Here is a 23,829-nt window from a genome sequence, read left to right on the forward strand (position 1 = left end):
ACAGTTTGTCTTTAACGCAGCAAAATCGGCCAGAAGGAACGAAAAAGAAGAAAAATGGCATCAAGTCAATATTAGTTTATATATTTATTGAAATAATAAACTTTATTGACAATGAAAGTTTTGAAATATTATGTTGGTTTCTATTACGTCAAGTGAATTTCAGTTACTTAGTTCACTCGGTTTTCAGTCACTAACTTTCAGATACAACGTATTCAAAGTCAAGTAAAAATAATATTACTATTTCTCATTAATGTACAGAATACTTCTAAAATAACAAAAATGCTTACCTTTACAGAAGATGCCTTATTATTTTCCTTATTCATGGTTAGGCACACTGAACATTCAATCGTAGAATTGTGAACGCACAACACGGTAACAAAGAGTAACTGCAGTTTTTTTTTCTTATCGTCACAAGCTGAGAAATGCAAAGGCTACATACGTACTGCATATCCTCAGCCAATTTAGTTTCGCAAAAATAACGATTTTATTCAAGAAATAAAGTTTCCCGCCAACTGTGAGTTAGCCCGCCCATATTGAATTCTCTTAAACTTCCAACTCATCTCGTTAGTTTATAGTTAGTTTAGGTTAGTTTTCCTAAAATTAAGGTTTGTTTTGCAAAAATAACGATTTTATACAAGAAATAAAGATTTCCGCCAAATGTAAACCCTAACAGCACAATTACATAGCAGGCATATGCCTATCATGTTCCGTCAAGTACACTGGAATGTGTCCACTATGTCCCTAAGGCTGTGAAATGGAAATTTATGATAATTCTTTATGGGCGGGAAACTTTACATTTGGCGGGAAATCATATTTCTCGAATAAAATCGTTATTTTTGCGAAACTAACGATAGTTTTAGCAAAACTAACGTGAACTAGCGATAAACTAACGATATGAGTTGGAAAATGAAATGAAATCTTTGAGTTTTACGTCCCACGGTTATGCCGGTTAGGCTAAAGGAGACGGTGATAATGAGAGATGAGTGAAAATGGTGGAATGAAGAAAGTGGGAGGAAACGGGAGTACCCCGAGAAAACCCACGAGCACGGTGTTTGTCCACCACAAAGTTCACTTGGCGGGGGCTGGGATCGAACCCGGGACCCCAAACACCAGAGGTGAACGCTCTACCACTGAGCCACCGTGCCCCCCGCGATATGAGTTGGAATTTTATAAGAATTCAATATGGGTTGGCTAATTCACAGTTGGCGGGAAACTTTATTTCTAGAATAAAATCGTAATTTTTGCGAAACTAACGATAGTTTTAGCAAAACTAACGTAAACTAACGATAAGCTAACGATATGAGTTGGAATTTTATGATTATTCAATATGGGCGGTCTAACTCACAGTTGGCGGGAAACTTTATTTCTAGAATAAAATCGTTATTTTTGCGAAACTAACGATAGTTTTAGCAAAACTAACGTAAACTAACGATGTGATATGAAAAACTTTTGAAATTCGTTTGTGGGCGGGGAACCGTGAAGTTGGCCTGCCCATTTATTTCTAGAATAAAATCGTTATTTTTGCGAAACTAACATAGTTTTAACAAAACTAACGTAAACTAACGATAAACTAACGACATGAGTTGGAATTTTATGAGAATTCAATATAGGCAGGTTACCTCACAGTTGGCGGGAAACTTTATTTCTAGAATAAAATTGTTATTTTTGGGAAACTAACGATAGTTTAAGCAAAACTAACGTAAACTAACGATAAACTAACGACATGAGTTGGAATTTTATGAGAATTCAATATGGGCAGGCTAACTCACAGTTGGCGGGAAACTTTATTTCTAGAATAAAATCGTTATTTTTGCGAAACTAACGATAGTTTTAGCAAAACTAACGTAAACTAACCATAAACTAACGATGTAGATAAGAAAGAGAAAAATTCGTTAGGTGGGCGAGACAACTTCACAGACGTGTGGAGTATCTGTAAGGTGTTCTTGAGAAATTATGTATTATGCAACCCGTAAAACGCCTGATATTGGCAGGTTGCAGTCTCAAGGGCCCGTTTGAAATAGGCTATATTTAACAACTTTTCATTAAGCTACGTATACGAAATGCTCTCCCAACTGCTCTAATGGTTAGCGCGTGCCTCTGTTGCACGGGGTCTCCGATTCGTTCCTTGCTGGAAGAACTTTCAAATGTGGACTAATCACAGTGGTTCAGGTCCCACCTTAAACTATGTGGCCACGTATTATCCTTTGTGATTCGTAGGGTGAGTGATCCTAGCGGTAGTCCTTCTCTCTTCCATTGCATAATATCGAAAGTAAAAATGTAATCGCTAGAGTATCACCCAGCAAATTATCGTCAAGGAAATATAAAGTATATCGATTTCAGTAGTGTCTTTGTTTACAAATGGTAATATTACCGAGAACTATTTAGCATAAAAAATATATCTTATACAGTCAAGAATAATGGAGCAGTACTCGGTTTAATGCCTTTCCTTTTCTTTTTCTTTCTTCCTTCATTCCTTCCTTCCTTTCTTTCTTTCTTTATTTATTTTTCTTTCTTTTCTTGCTTGCCATGAGTTTCGTAAATTCATTTTGAATATTTACAGTGGATCCTAACGTAGTTCATCCCTGGTCTGGATAAACTTCGACGCTTCCTCGGAGTTAAAAGGTGAGAGGTGTGTACTTCTTTCGTGGGTTCTGATCTACAGAAACACTACACCTTAAATTGAAGGGCAAAAGGACTCACTAATACACTGAAAAGTACAAATACGGAATAATGTTAATATTTTTTTTTTCGTGGTGCATGTATTGGTGTCCTCCATATGGGCTATTTATGGAATTGAAATTGGTTTGACTGATCGGGATTTTTTTAATTTTCAAACTTTTATTGAATGATGCATATACTGTTGCCCATATTTTTTTAATAAGGATAATAATCTGAAGCGTGAGACTCTCCTACATGCGGGGCCTTTGGAGGTTTCCCAGTTTGCCCTTATTAAGTCCGCCACTGGGTCTACTTATCATAAATCCTTGAAGCTGGGGAAAAACGCTGAACTCTAATCAAAAAAAAATGCATATATGAAATGAAATAAAAAGTGTTATTTAACAACCCATTACATTACATATTTTACGTAATATGAGAGAGGTGATTTATAAAAGTGAATGTTTTTGAAAGAAATGGTGAAATGATATTGTGGGAGAAGAGGAGAGAACTCGACGAAACCCCACGCTCACGATCTCATTCATCTCAAATTCATATGGACTTTAAAAACATTTAGGCTAAAAGAGACGATTAATTGAAGTGAAGGATTATAAAAGAATTGGGCAATGCGAATGTGGTAGAAAGGGTAGAATTCGTGAAAAGAGTCCGCAAATACAAACTCATATGGGCAGAGAGAATTTAGCTCTCTACTACTGTGTCACCGTCCTCTTTATATCGTATGAAGCAGAGATTAATATTTTTCCTAACTTCGCTCTTGGCCTTCCCTCAAAATGTGCTCACGCCCTTGTTTCCACTAAACCTCACTCTTGAAATACGTCTACGTCCTCACCCTCACTCTCCTTCATCCTCAAAATATATGTCTTCTATCGCATTCATCCTCAAAATATATGTCCGACTTTTCCCCTCTTGCCCTCAGCCTTTAATTGTACTCACTGCGTCTCCCTCACTCGGTATCAACCTCAAAGTATCTTCTCATCATCACTTCCCCTTATTATCCTAGTAGCAAAATCGTTTGGCCCAACGTTGGGAAAATCGTGGCGATGCGACATATCAACAGTGACCCAACGTCAGATTTGGCCACTTTGGCAACCATTTCCCACCCAAACATGTTCCAATCAAACGAAAATTAGCTTTCGTTTACGCAACCAATTCCCAACCATCTCCCAATATTGGGCCACTCAAACCCCAACGACACTGAGAATGTTGGGCGTTCGTTCACCCAACCAAATCCCACCAGTCTCCCTACGTTTGCCCAGCAAAATCTCGACGTTAAATGGTGGGTCATCATCTAAATGTTGACGTGTATCCAACTAAATCTAGCATAATTTCCTGACGTTTCCCAACGTGTCCTCGCGGCGGATGGGGTAGGGGGGTGATGCATTCGGTTTGGTATGTTTGACCTTTTATATGGTATTCCTGAGGTATTCCGATTGTTTCATAGAGTTACGGTCTTTAAATATTTGATTAATTTTTAGTTATATTTCGATCAATCCGGAAAAGAAAAAGTGGAAACAGCAGTTTACAGAATGCGATACCCAGTTGCTTGGTTGGCGAGCATAAATGCTTCCAACTTTTTTAAAACTGCTTATTACTATAAATAGTTTTTTTTTTACTTAATTTTACTTCTTTTTCAAGTAACCTGGAACGGCAAGAACATGAACACAGAAATATCGAGGACAGTTAAAATTCCAAAGGGTCTCCCACCGGGAATCGAACCCGGGACTACTCGCATCAAAGGCGCATGTGCTAGCTACTAGATCAGCAGGGAGAGCAACTCGACTACAATCACACACTTTACAAGTGTTGGATATTTGACAGTTGTTGTGCGTTGTATTCTTTTTTTTAGATGTTCTTTTTTTTTTTTTTTAAAAAAAAAGCTCACTATACACTATATATAGGAAAGTGATTCAACACATAAAACACGAACTCCTCTTTTGTTTTCTTAGTGGGAACGCAGAAAGATGGCTGTGAAGAACTGTACATGAACTGTATGATGGAATTAGCCACCATTAGCCAATGATAAAACAAAGTGGCTGAGTGGTGGGAAAAGTGCACTTCGTAGAGCGGTTCCCCGACATTTAAAAACGCTAAAGCAACGTATCCCTTGGTTGGAAAAACAGCCATCTCTAGTATGGTTGCGTGAATGTTGGGAGAATAGTTGGTTGGCCAACCATACATTTAACCAACGTTGTGCCAATGTAAGTTTTTCCGCTATAGGCTCGCACCGATCATCATCCACCGTTTTGACCAAATCCCACTCAATACCCAACGGTGGGCCAACTAACCTTGCTACTAGGGTAACCACTACTCTCAGAATGTAGGCCTAATCCCAGCCTGCTCCTCACTCGTTCCCTCTATCACCATCTTTCACTCTCATAATATGTATTCATCCTCCCACTCAAAATATTTGTCTGCCCTCCCAAAAACGATCTTCCTCCCAAAATGTAATAACGCCCTGTCCCTCAAAATATATATCCAACCTCGTCCTCACTCTCACTCGACCTCTCCTTACACTCACCCGCCCCTGTCCTCACTAACCCTGACGCAGAAGATAAATGTACGACCACGTCTTAAAAATGCACTCATATCGTTAAACTCACTCGCCCCCACCCTCAAAGTGTACTGGCAATCACGACCTCACCCTCACTCCTCTTGTTCTCAAAATATATTTCTGTCCTTCCCTAGAATGTACTCACGCTCCATTTGCCTTAGCTCTCAAGATTTATGCCCGTATTTTCCATTGCTATTAAGATATGTTCTCGTCTTCACTTCCTTATACGGAAATGAGGATAAGTGTGGGTCAGGGTGGTCCTTAAGAGGTCAAAATGAACAGGACGCGCGTCTATGTGTAAAGTTATAGTATCTGTTGGTCGAAATTAACAGTGATAGGAAACAGAAGATTTACCACGATTCTCAAGATTAGGTCAGATCAACTGAAGACTGCTTTGTATACCATGCTAGCATAATGTTGTGATATTTGATCAACCTGGTATAATAAAAATCATACAGCCCTTCCCGCTGGTATAGTGGCTGGGATGCGGGCCTTTGATGCACTGTGCCCCGGGTTCGATTCCCGGTGGGCGGTCGTTGAAATCTGCAACTATTACGGTGGTTCGGATTCCATCTTAAACACCAGGTTCACTTCTCATACACAATCGATGATGAAAAAACTAAACTCTGAGCAACCAATCTAAAAACGGTTTGAACTCGCGAAGTTGCTCTCTATAATAAACCTATTATTTTTATCTTGATATGTAGTAAATGAAACTTAATCCTGGGTTCAACATTCACCCACAGCACATCTTCCAAGAAAAGAAAACAGTATATCATCTAATAGTAATTTATAAGTTTTCCATCCCATATCAATGCATAATAGGTTAATAAAAAAAACTGGTCTTCAACTCAAATTGAATTCAGGAACACGTGAACTGAATCCTATTCAGGAGAGCTAAATACTTATTTGTGCTCCTATTTAAATTACCGCGAACACGTAATGCTTATACAGTTTGTAGATCGAATCTTTCACAAAACTATTGAACACAGAAAACAAGTATTTTATGTTCACACATTAGATTAATCACCTTTCATAAACTAATATTAAAGTCTGTAAACAGAACCTGGAATCATATGCTTCCACTTCGGTGTAGGCAGAGTTATTTAATTTATTTTTTTCAGAATAATTAGTGAGAAAAGTTAATAAGTATTTTTCTTCAATCAAAACACCATCATTATTTATCTTAATGGACGGCGAAGAATAGAATTAAAGTAGTTAATTAATTTAAGATTGTGAAAATGGGAGTTAAAATCTAAATATTACTCACTTTTGATTGGATTATTTAAGTTTTAATCACTAACTTGGGTTTCAGCATCACTCATAGTTGAGGAGTGACGTGTGCTTGCGCGTGATGGTGCACATGATACAACAACGGCCGCCATCTTATTATTCGTAGGATGGGACAAGAAATATAAGATGGCTGACTTTTACCCGTTATTTGACAATTGCTAGTTGCTACATTCCATACTGTTGAAAAATTAAGATACACATGTTATTTTTCGCGTTTTCAGTCTCCGGAACAACCGCTTACTCTCTATTTTTTTAAAGCCACTTTTCATTCAGTGCATGTAAGTTGTTACTGCCGCTATCGCATATTGTCTAGAGGAAATTTGAGCCCAGTGATCATATCTAAAGAAACCATTTACAAAAACGATTATATTTACGTCGTAAATAAAAATTAAGTTGTCGTGGCATACTTAATATCACAGGGGAAATAATGATGGTCGCTCTCATTATAATTATGCTGTACCTAGTGTTTATGATTCGACCTGAATTTTTCTCTAATATGCTTAAATACAAACTGTTGATTTTAGGTCGTACACAACATCTTAAAATGAATATATTAGCTACTAGTTGCAAATAGGCTTTGTTGCTACATCTAGTTTGTTTCAGTGATCATTCATCAAGTTGAGAATACAGAGGAACAACCACTTTTGCATAACGTAAAAAAATACATAAAAGTCAGTTTATCATTAACGAAGCGAAGTGAACTAGAGAAATCGAGACAATGAAACATCAAGTCAATATTAGTTTCACTATTTATTAAAATAAGGAATTTAATTGATAACATATCCGAAATATTATGCCGGTTTCTATCACGTCAAGTGAGTTTCAATCACTCGGTTTTCAATCGCTAACTTTCAGATACAACGTATTCGAACTCAAGTAAACTAATATTACTATTTATCCTTAATATACAGAATATTTCTAAAATAATAAAAATGCTTACCTTTACAGAAGATGGCTCTTTATTTTCTGGATTCATGGTGTTGGCACACTTGACATTAATTGTGATAGGATAACAAACTAACAAGAAGTCACTGCAGTTCTTCTTCCCTCTTCTACACACAACTGACAGAGGAAGCTACAGGTTGCATACGTAGCTGTGTAACCTTAGCCAATCATAATAGTTTGCAGAGCAACACGTGATACTTCCCGCGCTTGAAGAGGGAGGGGCTTACTTCGACAAGGAGATTTTCGCGCCTTCCCTTTGCAACATGGGAATCCGGTTTAAACCGAATCCATTGGATGACGTAAATACGTAAATGAATATTTCTTCTGAATGACACCAACTTGAAATTAAATTAAATATATATGAGATTCTATTATGAAAATGAATGAAAATAATAAGCAACTGAATATTGAAATTCTTCTGAGAAACTTTATCGTAAAAAGATATTCCATAATTTGTCAGTGAAATTCCATCTAATTATTACCTAATGAGATACCGTTTTTATCGTTGTTAAAGAACAGTAATATCGAACACGAGACTTACAATTGATATTAAACTAAGAGTAAATTTAATCCAAAAAGTATCAAAAATAAAAACGACTAACTACTAATTTTTCAGCATCAATGATATTTCTGCTGTAAGATTAGTCGTAATTTATAAATTCTGAAACGTTTTCACAAATTCGTTGAAATAGCACATAAAATTCTTACAAAAATTTGTATATATCGAGAAAACCGACAACTATGATTGACTCAATCTCAATTGAGTATTACACATTACATATCATAGTTATTCAATATCATCCTCTTGTACGTCTTCATGAATAATTGACTAATGCACATGGTTCTATCTTTGTGTGGTGCTGGGATTTATTCTCGATGGAGGGTATTTGCTTCGCCGTTGGTTTAGTTGAATAGCGTACGCACATTAGGTAAAGGAACCTTGGGTTTGATTTCCAGTGTAATGCATACAATGGATTTCTTTTCATTGTATGCATTACAGCAGTACGAATCCTACCTTTAACCGTAGGTGAGCTTACTCGGTGCTATATAGTTTCCGTACAAGTCTCTGGTATCAGCTTACATTACAGAGGAATCTCATTTGCTTCGCATCTCATATTTTGAACTAAAGGTCTATTGCTTGTATAGTATCGGAAATGCAAAGTGACATTGAATTTTAATAAAGAAATGGCAACTTCAAATTATTTTTGTTTTAACATTAGGCTTATATCACATGATACTTTGGATTACGATTTTAACAACGATAACAACAGTATATTTGACTGTGGTATATTGAAGTTGTAATGTAATGTTCAGGAGTGTATTCTAGTAATAACTACAAGAGTGAGAAATATAAAGATATAGTTTAATGAGGGTCAATTTTCTTCCACGATCAGTTATGTGGTCGTGTACATCAGTCCTCTTGGAGTCAATCTAGTGTAGTGGGGAATGTCTGTAATGTAATAGTTGATCTAACGTTATGGCCTGCGCATCCGTTAACTACACTGAATTCAACCTTTATCGTAGTTTTTATCCCACATTAATTGTATTTACTGCCATTTATAACCTCGCTGTTGCATAGGAACATAATACTCAGTTATTGGTTTCGGATATTTTTGGTATCTTGAGTAATTAATTTAACAAAAACGAACAACGAATAATTTAATAAAGGAAACTAGAATGGTTTTCGTTTTGGACTTGGACGCTAAAACCCTTTACAGAAAATGAAATGAAATTTTTAACTTTCAGGTCCAATGCAGTGGCTCAGTGCATGGGTTTTCTCGGGGTTCTCCCGCTTTTAACACTTTCTTCATTTCACCGTTTCCTTCATTTTTATCATCACCGTCTCCTTTAACCTACCTGGCATAACCGTGGGACATAAAACTAAAAAAATTCATTTCATTGTTTCTATTACGAGAGGTTTCTGGTTCAATGCCAGGCCTTTGGAAACACTTTTATATTATTTGCATCATTATGACAACGATAGTGATGTATATTTTACATGCTAGTTACAGCTGAAATTACTAAAATGTTCTCATTACCTTTCGTTTCATGATTATTTTGAAAAACAAAAAGGAAACTGGCTTGAAATTTATTCATATCTAAAATACTTTGAAAGTTCAAGTTTATTTTTTTATCATGGGGCGTGATAATAAAAATAATAATAATAATAACAAATCAAAATTTTGAATTCAGGTAGGCACTCAGTACTTGAAATATAATTATTACAGTGTTTGGGATATTCTTTATTATTTGTTTGTTCTCATTGACAGTTTGTCAAATACGGAGAAAAAAAAGTTAAGGAAAAACTTAGATCCAGAGCGATCTCCTCTTGAATCATTTTAGAAATGACCAGAAACTCGGTTTTTTATCTTCTTTCTTTTTTCTTGTTTTTTAGTCCGTGCTTTTGAATACTTAACAATTTATTCGTTCTGATCGTCACATAATGGTGTTTTCTCTTGATAATTCATGTCTTGTTCAACCGCAGTCGCACGATTCCTGACGTTTTCCCCTCAAACTTACACTTCATATCGAGTAATCTACTTAACCCCTGCCCAACGTTGTACTTTATTCAGACCTGAACTTCATTATACTGTCTATGAATTTGGGTGGGGTTAAATTTATAGATTGCTTGTCTCCCTAACCATAAGACTAAAGTTGGAAACCAAATCTAGTGCAGTTGTTAGCGTGCACATTTTCGACGCCTGAGTTGCATTCCCGCCGGAAGTTCATATGGTTAGAATCCCACGTTAAGCTGTTGATCCTTGTTTCATGTCACCTTGCTGTTGAAAGGACGCTAAAACCCAACTAGTCCAACTAAGAGTGTTCTACGGGGCCACATTCCTGAGTTCACTTCTAAGGTTCTATTTAAGGTTGGTCTAGACTCGACACGATGCCATGCGACTTTGTTTTATATTTATAATAAATTTTCTATCTCTTGATCTCATACAGTTACATTATTATTCTCCCTAGAAAGACAAAAGCATTAACTGCAAAAAAGAAAAAAAAACGAAATGTTTCAGTTTAATATCCCAAGATTATGTCCGTTAGGCTAAGGGAAATGGATGTGAAGGATGATTGAATAATTGGTGACATGACAGTGTGGGAGAAAATAGGAGTACCATGAAATAAACAACGGACAATATGTCTTCGTTCACATCATAAGTGACCGGAGATCGAACCAGGGACTCCACGAACCATAATAAACTCTATCACTGAGCCAACATTCTCTCAATGTTGATTGGAGTGAAGCGGTCTGCACTAAATATGGAAGTAGTAGGATGAGAGAAAGTAGAAATATTATTCATTTTCGATAAGTTGGTAGAATGATTAGTGCCGATATTAGATGCGAACGTAAAACAAAGATAATGACAGAACTGTCCAATGAAGAAATAAGGGATAATATAAGCTTATTTTGTGGGTAATTAAATAAATAATTAAGAAAAGTACTTATAAAATGTTTCGTTTGCTATATTGTATTCTAAGAAGATGAAACAGAAATTATGAGCAAGTAACTATAAGAAATTGATGGCTTTCAAGATGGACGTGTGGAGAGGAATGGCAAATATAGCTGGAACGAAAAACGAATGAGGAAATGTTTTTTTTTTTAAATCGGAGAGAAAATACTACTTTTAAAGAAGAAGAGAAACTGGTTAGAACATTGGGTGAGAAGGGATTATATCATAAGAGATGTGCTTGTACTGTGGCAGGAGAAAGAGTGAGGAGCGAATGATACTAAAGTTGATGGACAGTATTGAAAGTAGAATGTAAGACGTCAGAACTAATGATTTTCTGAAGGCTGTTGTCCATGAAAATTCTTTCGCTTTGTAGCAAATGGCCTATCAATAACAGCAGAATTTTTATTATGATGTAGTACATGTAGAAAATCTAGCCTTAATTATATGAGTGTGGAATGTAGAGAAAGTGAGAAAATATAAGGATTATTCCTCCAGAACAGAACCAATAAACGTCTAAGTGATTCCGCAGTTGATTCACATAACCCACTGTAATTACAAGATATTGATCTGTGAGTCTTGCGGAATCGAATGGCGTATATGGTTTAAAACATCACAGTACATATGCCAATAGCTGCGCTGCAAGAACGCAAAATGGTACTAATCCAATCATAGAACATTTTGTCAGTTATGAGGGTAACGGCGTGCCTTGATAATAATCTCTCACACTTCCAACAGATGCTCTCATGGATGACTTATGGGTGTGGCATGGGGATAATGCTCCCTCAAAGCTACTAACATCTCCCCGCAGGGCATACCTGAATCTTGCAACGTGAGTTATCAGTAGTTATGCAATATCATTTTCACCTCCCTCTTCCGTGTATTGAAAGTTACACCGAAAAGAAATATGAGATAACCAATACCTATTGTGATTCGAGTAAGTGTTAGATAATCTAAGGTCATTACTGTGTAAATTACATAACTATCTTCACAATACCTTTTACATTAGAGCTCATTTCGTTGGGCAGGTTGTACACAAGCCACCCTGTATAATTCGCTGTTCTTCATAAAAGTAACTTTATCTAAATATTTTCCACAAAAATATTTCAAATTTACTGTTAATTTCTCATAATCAAGTCCCAGATAATATGTTTTCTAGCACCCAAAGCAATCTCTCTATGCTCTTTCTTAAAATCCGCTAGTCCTTAGTGTCTTTTTACTGAGATGTCTTCTAATGAGATGAGATGAGTTTGACCAATTTAAATGTCTATATTAATTGCTTTCTAGTATTGAAAATCACTAAATTTACTTCATTTCAGAAAATTTAATGTTCTCAGAGCACGTTTTTCGATAACAACTTCGTGATCTACCTCAATCCATTCCATGTGCTTAAAAATAGATTTTTTGGTGAATTTCATGAAAACTGTTTCAGACGATCATAAGATAAAACTGAGTCTAACATAAAAATTTATTATTATAATTCTTTTTTATTAAATCCACAAAATCACTAAATAAGTTTTGACTGAGATAAATCTCTTTCCTGCATCCAAAACTGAATACGCTCTAAATTTCATGGAAATCATTGAAGGTAAGTTTGAGCAGATGCGGCTCGTGAGGAAAGTCACATCAGAAAATTAGAGGTTTTATCACTTCAAATTAAAGGGAAAAGTAATCTAATGTTCTCATTCTTCTATACAAACATATCTAACATAAAGTAACTTATCTTTCTTTTATTTGAAGCTCTAACACTTAAATTATTGATCGGTGTGACTTCTCTCACGAGCCGCACCTAAACTTTGAGATGACAACTTATAACTTTGAAAACACACAAGCAATAATCGTTTCCTTTAGATTACAATATATAACAGAACTACTTTGGCAAGGTACTATTATCGTACCGCGCTATACATAACAGAAACACAATATTTTTCCTTAAAAAGGCAAACAAAGTTGTCAGTGCTTTAAAAAGCATCCCTTTAAATTATATATGTCTAATTACAGAAACTGTAAGTGAAAGAGAGATAAAAAGTAGTTTGTATGCTCCGTTTAAAAGTTTGGACACATGCAAAAGTGAATGCTGTTTATATATATACATATGTGCTTATATATATATGCTGTTTATATGTGAGGGTGTCCATAAAGTCCATTGCTACCCCTGTATCTTCGAAACGACTGTGAATATGAGAAAACACAAAAACGCGTACATCATTATTTTAAGGGGATTGAATTTTGAGCTATAAAAGGTCCACACAAGACACCCCAATATAGTGGTACGTGGGGTCAACTTGAAAATTTTAAATGGCAAAGGGTGTCGAGTAATATATCGTTGGAAAGGTCTTGACAAGAGAAATATTTTGCCGAAAATTTCAAGTCCCTATCTTGTCCCCATTCAAAATGTCGGGGTTTCACATTTCGTACCCATAAAGTCCGTTGCCACCCCATGTATCTTCGAAACGACTGTGAATATGGGAAAATGCAAAAGCACGTCCACCATTATTGAAAGAGACCTAAATTTTGAGCTATAGAAGGTCAACCCTATACATCCCCATATAGGAGTACGTGGGGTCAACTTGGAAATTTTAAATAGCAAAGGGAATTGAGTAATATATAGTTGGAAAAGTGTCGTCAAGAGAAATATTTCGCCAAAAATTTAAATTCCCTATGTTGAACCCATCCAAACTGGCGGGGCTCACATTTCGAGTTCATAAAGTCCGTTGCCACCCCCTGTAACGACTGCGAATATGAGAAAACCCAGAAACGGGGTTGAATTTTGAGCTATAAATTCTACCCCATACACCCCATATAGGAATGCGTGGGGTCAACTTGAAAATTTTAAATGGCAAAGAGGATTAATATATCGGAAAGTTCTCGACAAGAGAAAATATTTAGCCGAAACCTTCTATATCACAAAATGCAAGCCCCTTAAAATAATGACAGACGTCGTTTTGCGTTCTCTCATATCCGCAGTCGTTTCGAAGATACAAGGAGTGGCAATGGACTTCATGTACACGAAATATGAACCCCGCCATTTTGTATGGGGTCGACATAGGAACTTGAAACAGTCTAGATAATATTTCTCTTATTGAGAATTTTCCAACGACCACCTTTGCCATTTAAAATTTTCAAGTTGACCCCACGTACCCCTATGCGGGGGTGTCCGGTGAGGACCTTTTATAGGTCAAAATTCAAGCCTCTTAAAATAATGATGGACATGTTTTTGCGTTTTCCCATATCCGCAGTAATTTCGAAGATACATGGGATGGCAACGGACTTTATGGACGCGAAATGTGAACCCCCGCCATTTTGGATGGGGACAACATGGGGACTTGAAACTTTCGGCAAAACATTTCCCTTATCAAGACCTTTCCAACGATATATTACTCGACACCCTTTGACATTTAAAATTTTCAAGTTGACCCCACGTACCCCTATGCGGGGGTGTCCGGTGAGGACCTTTTATAGGTCAAAATTCAAGCCTCTTAAAATAATGATGGACGTGCTTTTGCATTTTCTCATATTCACAGTCGTTTCGAAGATACAGGGGGTAGCAATGGACTTTATGGACACCCCCACATATAAACAGCATATATATATATATATATATATATATATATATATATATATATATATATATATGTACATATAAACATGTATATATATATATATATATATATATATATATATATATATATATATATAAACATGTGTCACTTTTGCATGTGTCCAAACTTTTAAACAGGGCATAGACTTCTGTAATTAGACTTGAGTCCCTTGTGCTCTGAACGCCACAAAGAAGGAAGAAGAAGATTGACCATTTATATTATTGAGCGTTATTTTACTGTCATTCATCATTATTTATAAAATTCCAAATTACGCTATGTATAAGTGTCGGAAGTCTTATTGAATGGCTTTGCCCGTCCGACATCGTGATGCTTTTTTTTTTTTTTTTTTTTGCAATGATTCAGCGTCTTAATGGAGCAGGTTTATATCTCCCCTTAACCATCTATTAAATCCAGAAATGTTTCAAATTTACTCTTTCCACTTTCAACATTTATCGCTACAGAACAAAGAATTAGGATTAGGAACTAGATTTCTGGGCTTTCGGCATCTACGGCCATGCTAGCACGTCACATATGAGGGATGACGTCACTCGGCACTTATACTATCCGACGAAAGGGAAGAAGGAAAGGATTGTGGAAGAAATGGAGCAGCCTTCGAAATGTATGTTACGTACCATCTCGGCATTTTCCTGGTGTGAATTAGGAAGTCCTCATTCAGGATGTCTGCGCTGAGAAAGCTTTTACGATTTTTCGAACGAGTGTACCCACAATAGGGTGCGCTACAAATATATATATATATATATATATATATATATATATATATATATATATATATATATATATATATTGGAATTTCGATTGGCTGCTTTGCGGAAAAGTTGTCTTGTGTTAGTGGTAGTCAACACAGAAAATTTGGATTTTTTTCCTCAACCCCTTCCTTTGTCTTATGGGACTTGAATATTTTGTTGGCTGCAGCTATGCAATCCGCACGACACTACGTGGAAAATTGTCCTGCACAGCTATAACCTTTGGTTCCTTTTTACACTGAAGCATTCTGGAGCTGAAAATAAAACAAATGAGAAAAGTGAAATGCGATATGGTTCCTATGTTGTTCCTATGAGATATGGTGTTCTTATGTGGTGAAAAATTATAACCAATTAGACGAAGAAATTGTATTGATGTTTTCAAAACACATTATAAATATAGGTCATGAAAAATTGTTGATAAACTTTCCCTTGCAGCTCTTAGCTTCTTTCGGCACATACACTCTGAAACTCCCAGAACCCATCTCGAAATTGTAGCTGCAAATCGAGTTTCACACGCCCACCCACTTCCCTTCATTTACATTTGATAGTCCAGCTTGGACTCAAATTTTTCATTTTTTTAAGACTAATTTTGCTCTGATAAATTCATCTCTTCGATCCGCTCCATACATTGATGCTGACGCTTCTGTAACTAATTTTATCACCCTCTCCACCGTTTGCGTATGCCACGGAATACGTCGAGTTTCCTCAGAATCTGTAGCCGTCGTTCTAATATTTTCTTGTATCTGGCTCGAAGGAAGTTCTCTTGTTAATGGTGGCTTGGTGACGTCCGTTGAGAACCAATAGATCATTTCATGATATTTACTTGCGTTTAAATTAACTTTCGGAACAACAACAAATTTAAGTAGACTTAATCACATTCTCTGCCGTCACTTCTTTATTCTTCTCCATCCTAAAAGTCGGATGTCCTGGCTTTTGTCGGTGATCATTGCCAACAACAGGTTTTCCAGGATGGGCAAAATAATCGTTGGAACTAGTCACAGTATACACGATTTTTCTTAATTCCTCTGGAAGAATGGATGCAGATCGAGCGAGTAGCGAAATTCTTCTCTCACTCGTTTGTGAGTGAAGACTTTTGTTTTATTTCAAACCAAACTTGTGCATATACTTTGCTGACATACTGTGCAAGTCAACGAAGTGCTTCTTCGGGATTTTGGGTGCTAATATGTAATCGGAGAATGCGAGAAGCAGTCGTCAACCATCGGGACATGACAATTGGTCCAGGCTTTTTCTTCAGAAGGTCTGGCTGAAAAAAACATTTTAAAATGGCTCGGCAAATGTCCAAAAGGAATTCCTGATCGTTACTGGAATGTGTACAAAATTACATTATTTCAAACTTCTTATAAAGTATTGCTTTACGTATTATTATTGTTGTGTACAATGTTGTAGTTAAATGCGTATTTTCTATTATTGTACAGCCGGTTTCAAAATTACCTGATATCAGGGCTTTTAATTACTTTTTTTTAATAATATAAGGGGGTCTGAAAGAAATTGTTCACGATATACGTGAAACAAACTCCAATGTAAGGTTGACAGCGTACTGTATTTTTGACGCTATATATGAAAAACATGAATTGAAACATGAAAAATACCGTTTTTCTTCTATTTGATTACCATTTTTAACCACATAGGAACAATATCGCATTTCACTTTTTCTTCCGTTTTGTTTTTAGCCTCAGAATGCTTCAGTGTAAAAAAGAAGCAAAGGTTGACACAATTTTATTCGTAGTGTAATGTGGGTTGCATAGCTACAGTTATAAAAGCATTCAAGTCCTATGAGGCAAAGGAAAGGGTTGTCCAAACAAATCTAAATTTTCTATCTAGACTACCACTAACACAAGGCAACTTTTCCGCAACACGGATTATCAAAATTTAAAAAGAAAAAGCTGTGCAGGACAATTTTCTTCATAGTGTCGTGCGGGTTGCATAGCAGTAGCTATAAAAATATTCAAGCCCCATGAGGAAAAGGAAGGGTTTGACCCCAAAAATCCAAATTTTCTGTGTTGATTACCACTAACACAAGGCAACTTTTCCACAACGCGGCCAATCGAAATTCCTCCCTCCCCAAAAAGAATTTCGGCCAACCCTAACCCACAGGGAATCGAACCCGGGACCGCTCGCACCAAAGCTAGAGAACAAAACTGGTAACAGATAGCTACAATGGGTTTAACTCAATCGATTCAAAGTCTGAGTACAACACTCATCACAACTCATTACGCTATATCGAAACCGGAAGTACTGGAATTTACTACTGCTTCCGGTTTGGCTACTGATTTCCATAGAGCAAATACGGTAAGATATATCCCTTTGGGGAACTTTTGGTATAATTTGTACCATATGCGTTTTTCATGGTACATTGCGTTATTTCTCTTCTATTTGAGCTTTTTCGTCCGGGTTTTTTTTTCAAGTCCAGAGGCATTGTAGAAGACATTACGTATGGTTTCAGACCTTCCTGCGTCGAGACATAAAAGGTGATGACGTCATAAGTCTAAAAGTTATATTTTCGTGTAATACTTTTTGGGGGGGGTTATGTAAAGTATTTTTGGCGGGTTTATTTTTGCACGTAGATGATTGAAATTTTGCACAAACATACAGTCCACCGAGTAGTATTTGCCAGATTTTTTTTCAGATTTCTGCGTTAAAACAGGGGGGATACAGAGGGTCAAAAAGTTGAAAAAAGGGATATGTTTACCAAAAAATCCCGTTTTTCCTCATTTCCCCTACTTAGATACATGACGGGGACAAGTAAATGGTACCGCCTAAAAGGCAGTTCTATTCTGAAGAGAATGATGGGCGAAACATGACCCTAGGTTGATCAGGGATGTCTCAGGGAATGTTTAAAAATTTCCCTCTGTATACGGGAATATGGGACATTGTCGGTATATATATATATATATATATATATATATATATATATATATATATATATATATATTGGTGGGCTTACTTTTGCACCTGGAAAATTGGAATTGTGCATAAACATTCAGCCCACCGATTAGTATTTACCAGATTTTTTCAGATCTCTGCGTTAAATCAGGGGGGGGTCCAGGGGGCTAAAAGTTAAAAAAAAGGATAATTAGACCCAAAAAATCCCGTTTTTCATCATTTTTCCGCCTTAGATACATGATGGAGACACGCGAGTCATACCGCCTGAAAGGCAGTTCTATTCTGAAGAGAATGATGGGCAAAACATGACCCTAGGGTAATTAGGGATTTCTCAGGAAATTTTTTACCTGAGATCATGGTGTTTTACGGTAATTTGGGGCATGGTGGGAAATCCTGATAAAATTTCTCCCGCCCTTGGTATTCATGATAGAATCTTGAAATTTGGCACACACATTCAGTATACCAAGTTCTATTTACCAGATTTTTTTAGATGGCTACGTTCACACAGGGCCGCTTCAGAGGGTCCCAAAGTGCGAGAAAAAAATTTTCCCTCCAAAATTTTCTCTTTGATATCATTTTTCCCGCTCCTAGTAAACGGTATGAGAATGAAAGTGGTATCATTTGAAAGGCAGCTCCATTGTGAAGAGAATGAGATATGAACCATGATCCTAGGAAAAATAGTGACGATGCAGTAGCTGCTTGACTGAAAGTCTAAAAAATAGCCGAAAAACCCTAAATCCCTTAAGGGATATTGAGGTTCAATTCATTCTAATTGATCCAGCTTTCCAAGTATCGGTTCCATCACGTGCCTGAAGTTGGCCCCCACCTCTCCCAAATTACACCAAAACGTTGCACATCGTTAGTGCACGTTAGTGCACTCAGAACTAACGTTAGTGCTATCAGCGTTTACGAGATATTGAAGATTTTTGTGTGGGGGGCAACTTCATCTGAAGTTAGCCCTCCCACCCATCTTAATGAAGACAGATTTTCACAAAAGTTAGCCCACATTAAGTGCATCATTAGTGCACTTGAACACACTAAGCAATACCGTTAGTGCTACCATATTTTGGGATTTATTCAAGATTTTCGGTGAGGTGGGCAACTTCAGAAATATCAAATTATATTCAAATAGAGGTAGAAACATATGGTTCGCGGCAATCTTTAGTGCATCGTAAGTGCATTTAAGCACACTAAGCACTAATGTTAGTGTTACCATATTTTGCGATTTATTCAAGGTTTTTGGTGGGGGGCCAACTTCAGAAATACCAAATTCTGTACAAATAGAGGTAAAAACATGGGGTTAACGGCAACCGTTAGTGCATCGTTAGTGCACTTAAACGTACTAAGCACCATCGTTAGTGCTACCATATTTTGGAATTTATTCAAGATTTTCGGTGGACTGGACAACTTTAGTAATATCAAATACTATACAAATAGAGATAGGAACATAGGGTTAACGGCAATCGTTGGTGCATCGTTAGTGCACTTAAACGCAATAAGAACTAATGTCAGTTCTACCATATTTTGGGATATATTCAAGATTTTTGGTTAGATGTCAACGTTAGAAATATCAAATTCCATACAAATTGACGTAGAAACATGGGGTTAACAGCAATCGTTAGTGCTTCGTTAGTGCATCTAAACGCACTAAGAACTAGTGTTACTGCTGCCATATTTTGGGTTTTATTCAAGATTTTTGGAGGGGCCAAATTCAGAAATATCAAAGTCCATACAAGCCTTTAGTGCTTTCTAGAAGCACTAACGATCCACTAGCGAATGGCATTAATATTTTGTTAGTGCGTGAAGTTGGGGCAAGTTCACCGTGCCCTCCAAAGATATTGTAATTGTAGCACCTACACTAATGAAGTACTAACGTTAGGGGTTGGTGCACTAAAAACTACTAACAATTATGCTAGAAGATATCATTAGTGCTTTTGAATTTGGCGGAAATTTGATGCAATTAAAAAATTCCAATAAATTTCTTATTGGAGTTTCGTGACATGTAATTGTCCATAACTACACTAATATTGTAGTCCTAACGAAACTGTTAGTGTTTTCTAGAAGCACTAACTATACACTAACGATTGCATTAGATGAGATCATTAATGCTCTTGAGTTTGATGGAAATTTGATGCAATGAAAAATTTCCCATAAATTTATTATGTGAGTTTCGTGACATGTAATTGGCCATAACTAAACTAGTAGTGAAGTACTAATTAAACTGTTAGTGTTTTCTAGAAGCACTAACAATGCACTAACGAATGGCACTAAGTTTTTAGTAAGTGCTTGAAGTGGGGCGCTAAGTTCACTCTGGCCTCAAAAGATATTTTAATTGCAGCACCTACACTAATGAAGCACTAACCTTAGGTGTAGATGCACTAAAAAGCACTAATAATGCACTAACGATTGCTCTAGAAGAGATCATTAGTGACTTTGAGTTTGGCGCAAATTTGATTCAATGAAAAATTTGCCATAATGATATGTAATTGGCCATAACTACACTAATAGTGAAGCACTAACGAAATTGTTAGTGCTTTATAGAAGCACTAACGAATGGCACTATTTTTTTCCGTTAGTGCTTAAATTGTGGGTGCGAAATTCAATGGTTTTTTACTTGTAACACCTACACTAATGAAGCACTAACTTTAGGTGTTTGTGCACTAAGAAGCACTTACGATGCACTAACAATTTCACTAACAGAGGTAATTAGTGATTTTGAATGCATGGGAATTTGATACAATGAATAATTCCCCATGTGTTTCTTATGGGAGTTTTGTGACTTATAATTGGCCATATCTACACTAATGGTGAAACACTAACGAAACTGCTTGTATCTTCTAGAGGAACTAACAATGCACTAACGAATAAAACTAATTTTTCGTAAGTGCTTGTAGTGGGGGATAAGCTCACGCTAATTTCGAAAATTTTCTTTACTTGTAACATTAGTGCTTCCTAGTGCACCAACACCTAAGTTTAGTGCTTCATTAGTGTGGGTGCTAGAAGTGAAAAACTTTTGCGGGCCAGCGTGAACTTAGTTCCCACTTCAAGCACTAACGAAAAATAAGTACATTCGATAATGTATCGTTAGCGATTCTGCAAAACACTCATAGTTCCGTTAATGCTTAACTATTGATGTAGATATGGCCAATTATATGCCACCAAAATCCTATAAGAAATTCATGAGGAATTTTTCATTGCGTCAAATTTCCGCCAAAATCAAAAGCACTAATGACCTCTTCTACTGAAATCGTTAGTGCTTCATAGTGCACTAACATCTAAGGCTAGTTCTTCATTAATGTAGGTCCCACAAGTAAAAAAAATCTTTGGAAGCCTTCATGAACTTGGCGCCCCCACTTCAACCAATAACGAGAAAATTTGAGTCGTTCGATAGTGCATCGTTCGTGCTTCTAGAAAAAAACTTTCAGTTTCGTTAGTGCTTCACTATTATTGTAGTTATGGCAAGTTACATCTCAGGAAACTTACATAAGAAATTTAAGAGTAGTTTTTCACTGTGTCAAATTTCTGCCAAATTAAAAAAGCACTAATGATCGTTAGTGCTTCTTCGTGCACCAATCCCTAACGTTAATTCTTAATTAGTGTAGGTGCCACAAGTAAAATATCTTTGGTGGTCAACGTGAATTTGAGCCCACTTCAAGCACTAACAAAGTAATTAATGCAATCGTTAGTGCTTCCTGAAAATACTGACACTTTCTATGGAATTTTATATTTTTGAAGTTGGCCCCCCCACCGAAAATTTTGAATAAATCCCAAAATATGGTAGCACTAACGTTAGTGCTTAGTGCGTTTAAGTGCACTAACAATGCACTTACAATTGCCGCTAACCCCATATTTATACATCAATTGTATGGAATTTGATATTTGTGAAGTTGTCCCCCCACCGAAAATCTTGAACAAATCCCAAAATATGGTAGCAATAACGGTAGTGCTTAGTGTGTTTAAGTGCACTAACGATGCACTAACGATGCGCTAAGTTTTGTGAAAATCTGTCTGCATAAAGATGGGTGGGAGGGCTAACTTCATATGAAGTTTCCCCCACCACCACCAAAAATATTCAATATCTCGTAAACGCTGATAGCACTAATGTTAGTTCTAAGTGCACTAACGTGCACCAACGATGTACTAACGATGTGTTACGTTTGATGTAATTTGGGAGAGGTGGGGGACAACTTCAGGCACGATCTCCTCCCTTAATCCTCTAGTGAATTCAGAAGTGGTTCAAATTAGTGATTTCCGGTTTCAATGTTTATCGCTATAGAACAATAAGAGTAAGGCATAGTGAGTATTTTTTTATTAATATGAATTCATTGCTCAATTAATGACAAAAGATTGGAATGACTGCTATTGAGATCTTACAACTGTGAAACTTAAAAGATCAGGATATCATGTCCACAAATTTGAAACGGAATTAAATGGTCTGAACATACTAATGCACATATCACATTATATTTCTATATTAAACTAATGTAATGAGTTAGAAATACCATATACAATAGTCTCAACACAAACGTCCAAATTTTGAATATTAGAGGCACGAAGTCCAGGTTGACTGCTCCCTTAAGTATGTACAGGCCTTTGATTTAAAATTGTATGCAATGTTGGTTCTTGAGGGAGGTGACGTCGGCAAGGATTATAATTTTATCACGACAAGCTAAGGGGGAAAAGTTACGTAATGCCCTAATTTATGTATAAAATAATTAGAACAATAACTTAGTTATGTTCTCTTAATTTATAACGATAAATTTGTAACTTTTACCGGCGTGACTTTCCCAAAGAGCCGCCATTGATCTTGAGAATCCTGTTCGGTAGCGGTTAATTGTTCGAGAGACATGCAAGGAAAGGATGTATATTTCCCCTTCTTTTATGCCCATAAATGCAATGGGGTTATAATAAAAATACAAAAATTCTGCATAATTTTAAGTGGAGCATTGATTGAACATCAATTTCTGTATAATGATAAAAGTCATGTAACGATAAGTGAATCAGCCTAAAAGATAGGAGCTGAGGATATATTTTTAAAAAATGGTAGGGAGATGTAGCTGACTCTCTTCATTTCAGCTTACTGTCACTGTGGTGGTAGTGTTCTAAATTGGGAACATAAAAGCTTAACACGTGGCATTTTACTATTATAAAAATGCAAGTACTCAAAACAAATTTTCAATATAAAGAGCTTGGGAGGATATGAAGAGGGTTTCAATATTTATAAATGAGCTGAAATTCCTATTTTAACAACCATGTTGGTTTAGGATAAAACATTAAGAATCTGAAAGCTATTTATGTCGCAATCCCTACTCTTTCTTTTAATAATACAAAGATTAAAAACGTGGTGTGAAACCTAATTTTAAGTGGTATTCCGATTGAAAACCATGTATTACCAAGTAATGGGAGTCACACTTCCATAGATCAAAGAATTGAAAACAAACAACAGAAGCAATAAAACCCGAAAATATCGAAGTATTTCTTAAATATTTTGACTACCTTACGTTTAAAAATATTTCTAGCACGATATTATAAAATAAAGAAATTTAATAGACAGAGCTTCTAGTTTGCAAGATTCAACATGTTAATAAATAAACATTTTAGATAAAAGGAACAATCGGGTTTGGGAAACCATAGTCATCTGC

The 23,829-nt window shown here is 36.3% G+C and overlaps 1 protein-coding gene across 5 annotated transcripts in view; it reads right to left on the reverse strand.

Annotated features, from left to right (window-relative positions):
* LOC145688250 (uncharacterized) overlaps window positions 1-23,829 on the reverse strand; it is a 212,835-nt gene that overhangs the window by 178,192 nt on the left and 10,814 nt on the right. For 4 of the 5 annotated variants that reach the window (XM_081762198.1, XM_081762203.1, XM_081762204.1 and 1 more), the window contains exon 1: window positions 7,461-7,577. The exons of the other annotated variant lie outside the window; for it this stretch is intronic. In XM_081762198.1, the coding sequence (XP_081618324.1) occupies window positions 7,461-7,496 (36 nt within the window). In that variant the 5' untranslated portion in view covers window positions 7,497-7,577. Of the gene's footprint in view, window positions 1-7,460; window positions 7,578-23,829 lie in introns of those variants that run through there. 5 annotated transcript variants of the gene reach the window in all.

Source organism: Thermobia domestica, chromosome 6 (genome assembly GCF_964235325.1).
Source record: "Thermobia domestica chromosome 6, izTheDome1.hap1.1, whole genome shotgun sequence".
Lineage (NCBI taxonomy): Eukaryota > Metazoa > Arthropoda > Insecta > Zygentoma > Lepismatidae > Thermobia > Thermobia domestica.